Here is a 12,120-nt window from a genome sequence, read left to right on the forward strand (position 1 = left end):
TGTTGGAGGGCTGCAGTTCTCAACCATAAACAATACCCACCACAGCCAGCCACAGAAAATACCATAATATATCATCACTGTCGCCATTGTATCTGCTGACTAGACACCAATAAGGATGTGGGGTTTTACACAAGATGCATTTGCCTACATTTTCCTTTGGGCTAAACCACTAGATTCACTTAGCAGAAGGGATGTTAACACAATGCCCAAAGTCTGGGTCATTTGAAATTTAATGACTTTTAACAAGCTTCTATAGAAACAGAGCAAAATCAAGTGTAAAGAAGAGAAACTGTAGAATGTACTGGCCATGTATGTTTGCACATAAAAGAAATGTGTTGTCTGGTTAGCTAGCAGCTATTTTGTATTATGTTTATTATGTTTATGTTTCCATTGTTGTCATTTGGCTAACAATCTTATCCAAAGCAGCTTACATAAGTGCTATGTATACAGTACTGTGTAAATGTCTTAAGCCATGATTAGATGTGTTGTTTTATCAATGTTATAATAGTATAATATCCTTATTAAGATACAAACAAAAAGAAATACAGAAAATATGTACACACAAAAAAAACCCCACACAATTTTCAGAACAAAAAAATAAAAATCAGTAAAAGTCAGTGTTTAGTGTGAGCTGTTTGGCACTAAGCACATCTTGGACTCTTTTGAGGGGACTGTCCTGAAGTTTTCTGAATTAAAATTCTGCTAAATTATACCAGGCTTCTTCTGGGGCTTCCTAGAGTTCTTTAAATCTAAGCTCCATTTCCATGCTACTGCTCAGGTGCTCAAATACACATTTATTGTATTTTCTGGTTGTATTTCTAATAAAGAGACTGAGAAATAATTTTATATGGTTATTATACCATAACTAAAACAACAAATCTAATGGTGCCTTAAGACCTTTGCGCACACACACACACACACACACACACACACACACACACGTGCTGCTTTGATAAAAGAATCCGATTTTTAAATTTTTAATTTTTTTGGTGCACAGTCCCATTATCATCTCAGTTCTCCCAGTCCCCACGCTGCGGTCAGCGCGCACCGTTTGTTTCTGGTTCGATACCGCATAACGGCACGTGGGGGGGGGGGGGCGATCGTCTTTATTGATTCCGTTTCCCTAAATTAACCGATTACGCACCATTCCTTCGAGACGAACCACACGGTAACGGCGTAGGAAGTGACGTGTCGGAGACGGACGGAGGAAGTTTGTGTGGTGGCGCTGGGAGGGAGGAAAGTTTTCCCGGAGCGGCCGAGCGGAGCGGGAATAACGCACAGGAGGAATAACGCACTTTAACGCTCGAATGAAGAGGAGGGAGTCGGACTGATCTGCCCGTGTTCTCTCTTTCTCTCTCGCCCTCTCTCTCCCTGCTCGGCTGAGATGGGGAAGGAGCAGGACTTGCTCGAGGCTGCGCGCACCGGGAATCTTGGCGCCGTGGAAAAGCTCCTGTCTGGGAAAAGGCAGTCGGCTGGAGGCGGCGGCGGAACGGGAACCGGCGGCGGCGGCCAACACGGCGCTTCTTCCCACCCGCTGTCGAGTTTGCTCAGGTAAGGGTGCGTGCAGCTCCCGAGGAAGGAGAAGGAGAATGAAAGCTCGCGCTGCGTGAGACGCCGTGTGGCCGGTAAATGACCGGAACAAGGGCGGCGGTGTGACGGTAGCTGACGGCTCAAAGACCCGGACATGCGATGTTGTGCTGTTGGGAATATGAACAGACGATGCTTTTCCCGGCGTTCCTAAATCATCAACAACAATAATAATTATTATTATTATAATAACAATAATAATAATACTAACAGACTAACAGAGGGTCTTGGTTGGTTCGGTAATATTCCAGTCCGATTTCTTACTTTCTGCCGGCTGCGGGTTGGCGCTCTCAGGTTATTATAGCGCATAGCAAGCCGGACTGTCGGGTTAACCGGCCACTGTGGACACGATAACACTGAATAACACTGTAGTCAGCGTAGACTAGTGAGGCCAAAGGAGGGATCAGTCCGTATACACTGGCCTTGCGACAGCTGTATGTAAAACAACACCAACTCAGTGCCTTTAATAAGGACTTCAGCGAATAGTAGTCTTCACTTGGTAAGAATAAATGAGTTATAAAGCATTAACGTTGGACACAGACCACCTCTGTGGTACTTTTCTGCTAAGTAAATGGACGGGGTGGTCTACATAGTGCAGCAATGTTTCTACGTTCACTTGAAGCGTGTTTGTAAGTACAAACACATAATGGGTGTGTTGAATCAAAACACCCTTTGTGAAGCAAAATCCTAGGATTTTGTTCAGATTTTTGAAGCACGGAGTTGCTAGGTTAAGATTCCGGATGGAACTCCCAGACGCTGGGAGGCCTGCACCCTGTGGAGACCGGCCGCGCTGTGGGATTTGGGAGGTGTTCAGAACGCTTGTGGTACCGAGATACTCCACCAGTGATACGTGAACTTTGGCAATTCTCCATTGTTTGCAGTATATGCCATTCAGGTTTCACTTGGCGATTTAGTGCACTTAGTGGTTGAATATAAGCATTGTGAAATCCAGACTGTGGTAAGTCTTCTGAAACGTGAGCGCCACGTTGTTGGGCCCCCTGAACACACAGCGCCGGCGCTCGGCTCGACACACGCCGCCCCACTCGTCGTGCTACTGCGCTCACCTCAGGGGTAATCGCGTCAGACGGACTTCATCGCAAGGCGGGTTCGGAGTGGATCGTGTTGCGGGGGCGGGTCGGACCTGTGCACGGGGACAGGGATCGGGCAGTGTGTGTCGGAGGAGAGAGAGAGAGAGAGAGAGAGACGCACACAGAGAAAGACACACGCCATACCTCTTACATGATTTCCACTCAGTTCCTGCATACTACCTAGGGAATGCCATTATCTTTAAACTCACTTTAGTCAGCACCAGACTGCAGGTGAGGCGCGCCGTGATTGTGTTAGTGACTTTTTTTTTGATTTACATGCTTGCAGTCGGTTGTCGCATTTTGCTGTGTAAACGCGCGCGCGGGCCTGGGTGTGTGCTCAGTGACGTCCCTGTGTTTGCCGCGAGCTCGGTAGCGTGTAGACTGACTGACGCACAGGTGGCTTGTCACGTCAGCCTTATCTGCCCATGGGTAATAAATGTAATCCCATCAGCCACTGTGGCGAGGCTGTGTGCCCGCCTCCGCCTTCTGACGACCCCTCACCCCTGCCCAAATAAAATTCCTTCCAAGCAGGTTAGACACTGGAATGTGGCTCATATTGTATAGATAGTAATGGCCTGTTAATTTTCAGCCAATTGGGAACACGATCTCCTTTGCGGTCAGGCGGAGTAGGGAACCGTGCCCCCTGGGGTTTAGTTCTAGTGCGGTTCAGCCCCGAGGGCCTTCTGTCTCGCCCATCCCCTGGACCCGGTCCAGTCCGTTCTAAAACGCGCCCCACCTCAGACTTCACCTCACGTAGCCTGGCCCTGTCTGCTCGATCCAGACGAGCCAGTCCCAGCCTGGGCTTCCGAGTAAATCAGGAATGTGTGTGGTAGTTCTGCTGCGCCATCCTTCCCTCCGTCGTGTGCACGTCGTGTCGGGACTCGTCCCCACCGTTGTGTAAGAACCGAAAAACACAAGCTAACCCCGCCCCCCTTGGAATGCCTCTCATTCCAGCATGGCTAGCGAGCAGACGTGGATGCGCTGTCCGATCAAATCGGGGACGAGCGAACCCGCCCGCCGGTGCCAGTCCCGGTCGCGAGGGTCCCGTCTCTCTCTGCGTCCTCGCCGTGGGTTCAAAGCTTGCGTCTTCTGCCCGGCCTACTTGGGGAGGATTCAACCATGTCACACTTCTTAGGAGTCACTGTAGTTTGTGGAAGTGGTGGTCTGACGAAGGGAGTTTCACTTCCCTGTGAATGTCATGTCTGTACCACCGGTGACGCTGGGTCCGACCACCTCAGCAGCGCGTCAGTTGGTGCACGTCTCCTCTGCTAAACGCACCCGAAATGAAACCTCATAACTTAAAACAAGAAGTGTTTGATAGTCATAAACGAATACCGTACCACTGATTTCAAGATTAGAGATCATGTATGAGCAAAGCGAAACAGCTCATGCGTCCTGCTCGCTGACACAGAGGTCACACAGGAAGGTGGAACCATCAGAACTCTTTAGAGTAGAGGAAGCAGGCGTTCAACGTAAGGAGTGTGTGAGGGTAGCGACGTGTCAAGGATCCGCTACCTCATTTGCGTTGCAGTTTAACTGCCAGCACGGTGTGTTGAAATCTGTTATTACAGGAATACAGTGCTTTATTGGTGACCAAATACCAGAACCAGTGTGTCATTGGTGTTGCTGGCATATCTTTTGCCTTTGCTGACTTTTGTTGTTGGGGGCGGGGGTGTGTGTGTGTGTGTGTGTGTTATTTACTGTGATTAGATTAGCTGTTGTCATTTTACGTTTATGGCGTTTGGTATATTTATATATCAGAATGACAATATGTCTGCTCTCAACCCCCCGTGAAATGGGGTGGGAGAGCCAGGCTGACATGCTGCGTTGATACACCCCCCCCCAAGACCCCGGCTCCCAACATACAAACTGGCAAACTATATACAGTTTCAGCAGACAACAACCTTGGCGAACTTGGGGCACAGATCTCCTCCCAGTGGGAAACAAAGTCCATGACACAGCACTCCAGTGTAAGGGACCTCGCGGACACCTATATGCCACCGGAGGTTCGGATCAGATTTCAATTGGGCTGTTGCCGAGCTCTTCCTGTTTAGCCAGGTGATCTACGGGAACGGGGAATGTTGGTGCTGCTAAAACAACTGAGGCAAAGTGATCGTAGCAGGTTCTTTGTCGAAACACGGGTGGATTTTTAAACTTCTAGGTCAGATGGAAAGCCTGTGTTTGGTCATATGTTCACATGTACAGTGCACATATCTGGGCTCAGAGTGCAGGGTCAGCTATTGTACAGACCCTGGAGGTGACATGGAATTTGAACCCACAACCTTCTGACCGAAAGCCCGTAGTCCTACCCGCTACATTTACGGCTGACGCTTTTATCCAAATCGACTTAGAACTGGGTAATTGAGGGTTAAGTGTCTTGCTCAGGGGCCCCAACAGTGGCAACCCGGCAGAAGAGGGACTTGAACCGGTAACCTTCTGATTACTCGTCTAGTACTTTAACCGAGCTAACGGTGACTACATAAGCTTTTAAACTGACTGCCTCTTACTGACCTTTAGTGAACTGATGGGAGAAATAACAGGTGTAGACTGAGCCGTAGCATTTAAAGCGTGTAACACACTCTTCGCCCATACGGATTGAGGAAGTGGTTGAGGCGTGTTTGACAGGTCTGGGTGGCCGTGTCGCAGAATGTCTACATTTCCTGCCGCCGGTTAAAAGGTTCTGTGTCTTCTTCCCGCTGGGCACTGGATTAGGATGAGGGAATGTAGCTCGTTGGGTTTTTAAACCTCTTCAACCTCTTCTGAGACTTGACGATTTCTACACTAAGGGAGCTTTCCTTCCCATCACTGCAGCAGTGGACTCGCAAATGAGGGGTGAGGGGAGGTATATGGGGGGTGACTTGATGGGGTATGTTTCCAGAGTGCTTGGCCTTCTGATTACACACGGCCTTGTGTGGCGGAGCTGAGAAACGGTTGTGAGTGTTTCCCGTTTCATGCAGTGGAAATGACTGACTGTTCTGTTTGCAGAACTGTTATCTCCTTTGCAGCTGAACTCAGACTTGGCACAGTTCTGCAAGGCTTGTTTGACTTGTGAACTGTAAACTGGAGATTATTCACCCCTTGTGTCTAATAGTGAACTTTCCACTGAATGCAATGGGGTTTAATTTGGGTGAAGTTGCGATACTTGCAAGCTTTAGTTGGCTTGTTTGTATAAACTTGTATATTTTTAAACCAATGCCTTGGTTCTCTGTAGGGGTGTGTATACGTGCTTATCTGAGACTGTGTTATATATATGAGAAGGTGGTGTGTGTCTTGTTGGGCTCCGCTAAAATACTTTTCACACTGCAGTTTTAATCCCAAAGCAGACGTGATCTTGATGTACATTGCCATGACAAAAATGAGCATGCTAGCCAATCACAGTGCTTCTGGAGTGTGCTTTGGGCTTCCACATTGGTTCAGGATGGGGAATCTGGTTTTAGGACTTTTTTTGTTTGTTTGTTTTTTTTGGTGCAGCTAATCATTATGTTTTATAGCAGTTCAACTAACGGCTTGTGTGTGAAGCGTAGAATACGTAAAGGGCACTTCCTGTTCATGAGCACACAACCCTGAATTATGTCTTCCTGTATGGTCTGCATGGGGTGTGTCTGTGGGTGTGTGTGCGCGTCCGGGTACGTCTAAGGGTGTGTGCGCGTCTGTGTGTGTGCGGGTCTGTGGGTGTGTGTGTGAGCATCTTACAGCACTACTTATTGATTTGCTTCACTTCAAGTCAAGTTTAAGACCTCATTGTAGTAAGTGTAGTAGAGCTTGGTGTAGCTGTGCAGAGCAGTTCAGTGTAGCTGTGCAGAGAAGAAGATGATTCTTCCTCTTGTCCACTTATCTGTTCCTCCTAGTCTGGAAATATCTCCAAATTCACCATTTTAAGTCCCGGTACTGGAGAGCATGAGTGAAGGAGGAAGCAAAAATGATTTCCTCCAGGCGCCCGCGTTGTGGGGAGGGGGTCGTGTCATTGGACGCTTGGAAGTGGGGGTCCAAACTCGAGCTTCTGACCTGAACTCTGCAGGCCCATAGCGCTCCACTCCAGATGGGAGCTCTGGAGCTAGTCTCTAGCACAGTAGAGTTCTGGGGCTAGTCTCTCTAGCGCAGTAGAGTTCTGGTCCATTCTGAAACTCACACAGTTTGTCGTTTACAGGAGAACTACATCCTTAGGTGTCACACCCACCGTTCTGATGACAACACAAAGCTAGAAGTATATGCTCTGAATGCTACTGAGGTTATATTGGTTAAATTGCTGTGTGCACCAGTCTAGAGATGACTCTCTCTTTTTTTTTTTTTATACGTTGTTGAGGCCGGTTCAATCGGGAGTGCACGTGGAAGATGACGACGTCGCAGCGGTCATGGTTGTGCCAGGTTCCCTGTCCTCTCCTCTCTCTGACCTTTGAACTCAGTTGTGAGGACCGGAGGTCCAGCTCTGTCTCAGGGTGGGATTTTTTGGGAAGGGACAGCATATCAGCTGTAGTATCCTGGTCCTGATTATGAAATATTAATTCATGACTTAATTGTCATGCAAGTAATTGCAATGAAAGATTTTTTGCTATAAGCCTACTAGCAGTGTGATGACACACACACGGAACAGTTCATGATAAAAAGTGGCTTTGAGTACTATTAATGGATTTAAGTACTTTTAATGGATTTGAGTACTTTTATGGGGTAACGGTGAGCGGTAAGTCGGCGGACGCATGTGGTGAGAAGAGCGAGATTTGGGGCAAATCCAAAATCATAGTTCTTGGGGCAGTCCAGGGTCAAAGGGCCGACATGGAGAGTGTGTGGATAAATGATAACAAAACACAAAGGCAAACGGGGGAAGCAGGCTATAAGAAGACGCTGGGAAAAACGCGAGGCTGAGAAATATGAAAGCTCGGATAAACACAAAGGTACGAAGTACAAAGGAACATAACCATACAAAATAAATGAAAATTCAATGAACAGCAAAGACCAGGGCACGTGACAAGGTTTAAATACATGAACTTAACAAGGCAGAAATGAGGGACAGGTGTACGCAATCAAACGAGGGGCGGAGAAAACGAAACTATGGGGTGGAGCTAAAATACACAAGACAGGGAAAACATGGAACACGGAAGATGGGAGGGACTAATCATGAAGATTGGATTTGAGTACTATTAATGGATTTGAGTACTATTATTGGATTTGAGTACTATACAAGGTTTTACACTCCATGAGGTTTTGCCAATACAGATTTGATCTAAATATGAGTTGGAAGGTCAGCTGTCTCTGTTACTGCCTGTCTATATTGCCCTACACAACGACCTCGAAAGACAGATCGAGTAGATAACGGCCTGATCATACAGAGGTAACAGGGAAATACGTGAGATGGTAATTAGTCGGTTTGTTTGAAGCGGTATACACTCACAGGTCGTCACGGCTGTTTCTGGCATGGTCCCCTGTAACCTGTCCTCATCTGTCCTGCATCATTGTGGCCTTTCAGAGGCTGATGCTGCACGCAAACAAGATTCACAATCTTACCACTCTTACACACACACGCACGCACACACACACTTCAGAGCTTCACGAAAATAAGAACGAAAGAATCGTATTATTATTATATTATTATTATTGTGTGTTTATAAGATAATTATTTTATACTGTGGGCTTGTATTAGGCTAATAAATGAATTGCGATATGATTGATCCTGTTAAAGTGTGTGATCATATATCCTAGTGTGGAAGGTCGCATATATCCTAGTGTGGAAGGTCACACATATCCCAGTGTGGAATGTCATATATATCCTTGTGTGGAATATCACACACTCTGATGACATTGCAGACTTTTATTCACCAGGATCCTGGAAGAGCTCACTGTTCTGGCAGAGCACTGGTGAAAGATACAAAAGCATTAAGAAGAGTGGAGTGTGTCACTATGATGCTGTGAGGTTTCATCCCTTTGTGTGGCTCTTCCAATGAAACACACACACACACACACACACACACAGAGCTTTCCTCACAAGTCCTCTCTGCACTCTTATTGTCCACACAGCTCCTTCGTCCGCACACAGCTCCTCCGACCGGTCGAAGTTGTTTTGCGTGCTGGCTCACAGTTGACACACAATCTGACATTACGGCACCATTCTGTCTGTCTTGTTTCCTGGTGCGTTCGGGTTCTCCTCCGTCCGTACGTGTGACGCTCGTTCCCCCACCGTCTTGCTGACTTCACAGCGAGCTGTGCTCAGCCCCCATCCGCGTGATTTATGTCTCACGCTTGCCTCATTCACTTCGATTTGCCTCAAGTTCAGATTTTTGCCGTCAGATGAAGCTGAAATGTCTTTGGCCTTACTGAACCCTGAGGTTTACTTGAATGCTTATGCTTCACCCTGACAAAATGCTTTGATTCCTCTGCTCCATCTTAACCCCTTTTTTGACAGTTAGATCAGCAAACTGGGTCTTATTCTCATTTAGTCATTTAAGGCCATGTTGTAGACAGATAAAGGAGTATATGTCTCCTTCCCTTCTTTTCTCTTTCAATTACGTTTGTGCTGTTCCCTTAAACATAAATGTTCAGTTTTTTTTCTCAGAAAGTGGCTTCTGTGTATGTCACATCTAGGAATAGACTTGATTTCTTGGAGCTCAACCAGTGGTTAAGCTTCTGGACTAATAATCAGAAGGTTGCTGTTTCAAGTCCCACCACTGCCAAGTTGCCACTGTTGGGCCTCTGCGCAAGGCCTTTAACCCTCAATCGCTCAAGTTGTTTTCAGTCAGAATTGCAAGTGGCTTTGTCTAAACGCGTCAGCTAAATGCTGTAAATGTAAATAAACACAAACAGGAATTGCCATAATCTGTTCTGTGATTGGTGTTCCGTTTGTTAGCTAGTGTAATAGGATTATGACCTGTGCTTCACCTGCGGTCAGGCATTGCGAGGAATAATGTTCATCTCATCTGACTTTCTGGACCTCGTGAAGCGTTCTTCATTTGTCAGAGTCGTCACGTCCGAGGCGTGTCCATGCTGGTGATCATAATTACAGCCAGTTCCTTAGCATCATGTAGACAGAGATACAGTCTCGCTCATCCAGCAAACCTCATCTGTGTGTGTAATCCACATAATTACATTCATTGATTCCGAGTTTCTTAATAATGTGACTTCTTTAAAAAGTGGAGCAGGATTTACCAGGTGGAAGTTCTGAAGTTCTGTTTCGCTAAATTACTTTATACTGTTTGGCTGTCCAGTATGAATAGGGTTCACAACTGATGTCATGAAATGAGTTTTCACTTCATTTTTGTTACTTTTATCTTTTAATTTGTTGTTGTGTCAAACTGGTGATGTGCTGAGTAAATACGAACATCGATAAAAGTTGGTCGTAGTGATTTTATTTTTGTTTTTGTTTTTATCCCAAGTCTTTATCAACGTGAAAATTGAAATGATAGGTCAGAAGTATCCCGCCATGCTTAGTTACACAGATGGACTGGAGTTCAGACACTTCTGGTAGGACGGAAGGTGTGTGTTTGGTTGGACAAAAAACCTTTTAAGAAGAACAGAAAATTTTCAAAAGAAAAAACTGTTGTGAATGAAATATGGAAATGCACTTTCCTCACTAGACAACACACTGAACTACTGAAAAATGAACCCAAAAACACTTCACTCACTAGATAACAGACTGAACTACTGAAAACATGAACCTAAAAAACACTTAACTCACTGGATAACACACCGAGCTACTGAAACATGATCCATAAAACACTTTCCTCACTAGACAACACTCTGAACTACTGAAACATGAACCCTAAAACACTTTACTCGTGTGTGTGTGTGTGTGTGTGTGTGTGTGTGTGTGTGTGTGTGTGTGTGTGTGTGTGTGTGTGTGTGTGCGGGCATACGTGTGTGTGTGTGTCTGTGTCTGTGTGCGTTTTTTGTGCGTGCGTGTGCTGCGTGGCCTTCTGTTGGTCCCAGCAGCTGAATCTGAGCAGACATGGAGCTCTATTTCCAGATGAGAGAACTGGGTCGTCTCCCTCTCTGGGAGTTAATGTCTGTCCGGCTGCCACAATTATAGTGCCGACTAAACCCAGAAGGAAAGCGAGATCTCCGTGTGTGTGTGTGTGTGTGTGTGTGGTTTAATTCCTCCAGTCTGACCTGTGTTTGCACACTCGGTGAATGTAAAAGCTAACGTGTGTTTTGGTGCTGAAGTGTTGCTGTCATGTCAGCCCGTCCCTTGTTGGACATTGGACGCCTGCTCCAGCTTCATGCACAGTGGGTGTGGCTTCATGCTCAGTAGGTGTGGCCACGTGCTCTTCAGTCTCCAGAGGAATTGTTTTGATGTCTAGATTAGCTATTGGGTTTATTCCTGCGGTTTGGCAGACATGCACACACTACATGATTAATCTGTCACTCCTACTCCATCACACAGATGTTCTCAGATACTGCCCATGTGTGGGTGCTGCTCGGCTGGTGTGGTGTGTTTTCCAACACTCACTGCACATGACTGCCAGGTTTCATACACTCAGAACTCTCTCTCTCTCTCTCTCTCTCCCTCTCTCTCTCTCTCTCTCTCTGTCTTCCAGGTGCGGACCCCAACACTCTGATCCCTCCGCTGGGAAATTAGGGATTAGAGGGTTTTTTTCACTGCACACTTCTAAAATATTCACTGCGCAATTCTAAAAAAACACACACAAGCGTGCACGCGCACCCACCCACCCACCCACACACACACACACGGATACACACAGGCACTTGTTTCAGGTGTGTGTTTGTGTGTGTGTGGTCATGTGTCTCAGGGTAAACCTCAGTAAAAGGAACAGACAGACAGCTCAATGGTGCATTATGTAGATCTTCTCACACACTCACTCTCTCTCTCACTCACACACACACACACACACACACACACACGGTGGGCTGAACCCAGGAACCCAGTGTGGGGTCTCTGTGCTCCGTGTGTTGGGAAGGCTCAGGCTCTGCTCAGTGGCGCTCTGTGTGTTGATGGGCACATACTATCACCATGCCCACTCAGCCTGGCAGGGGATCGTTACCATGGAGATGACACCACATGGGTACAGAATGGGTCGTGGTGCAGTCAGAAGGAGGTGGATGTCATCACACGTGCCTGCGAGTGTGTGTGTGTGTGTGTTTGTACTTCTTTATCCTAAGCATTCACTTTCCCATCCCCAAGTCACATGATCAGTAATCCCCCACTGGGTACAAAGCATTTTGGGTAAATTCCTACACTGGCTCCACAGTAAAGGGGGGGAGGGGAGAGAACCTGCATTTTCTATTATCCTGTTATCCCGCTAGCTGGTCGTCTGTAGAGCTGTGTCACAAAAGATTGCCCTGTGCTTCACGCCTGTAGTGTGTGTGAGAGGGGCCTCTCTCTGAGATCAGTGGACTGTGTAGGGGGAGGGGCTTGTTTGAGTGTGTTGAGAATGCATTAACCAGACAGTGTTCTTCACACCATCCAGTATGAGCACCATGGACCTTTAACGTGACACAA

General features: G+C 46.8%; 1 protein-coding gene across 7 annotated transcripts in view; it reads left to right on the forward strand.

The window, feature by feature from the left end:
- Positions 1-943: 943 nt before the first annotated feature.
- Positions 944-12,120, forward strand: part of LOC113568212 (ankyrin repeat and SAM domain-containing protein 1A-like) — a 59,194-nt gene continuing 48,017 nt past the window's right edge. For all 7 annotated transcript variants that reach the window (XR_004775577.1, XM_035522379.1, XM_035522381.1 and 4 more), the window contains exon 1: positions 944-1,551. Coding sequence is in view for 6 of the 7 variants with exons in the window: in XM_035522379.1 (XP_035378272.1) it covers positions 1,385-1,551 (167 nt within the window). In the remaining variant the exon portion in view is untranslated. The remainder of the gene's footprint in view (positions 1,552-12,120) is intronic.

The sequence above is a fragment of the Electrophorus electricus genome, chromosome 24, assembly GCF_013358815.1.
Source record: "Electrophorus electricus isolate fEleEle1 chromosome 24, fEleEle1.pri, whole genome shotgun sequence".
Taxonomy (NCBI): Eukaryota; Metazoa; Chordata; class Actinopteri; order Gymnotiformes; family Gymnotidae; genus Electrophorus; species Electrophorus electricus.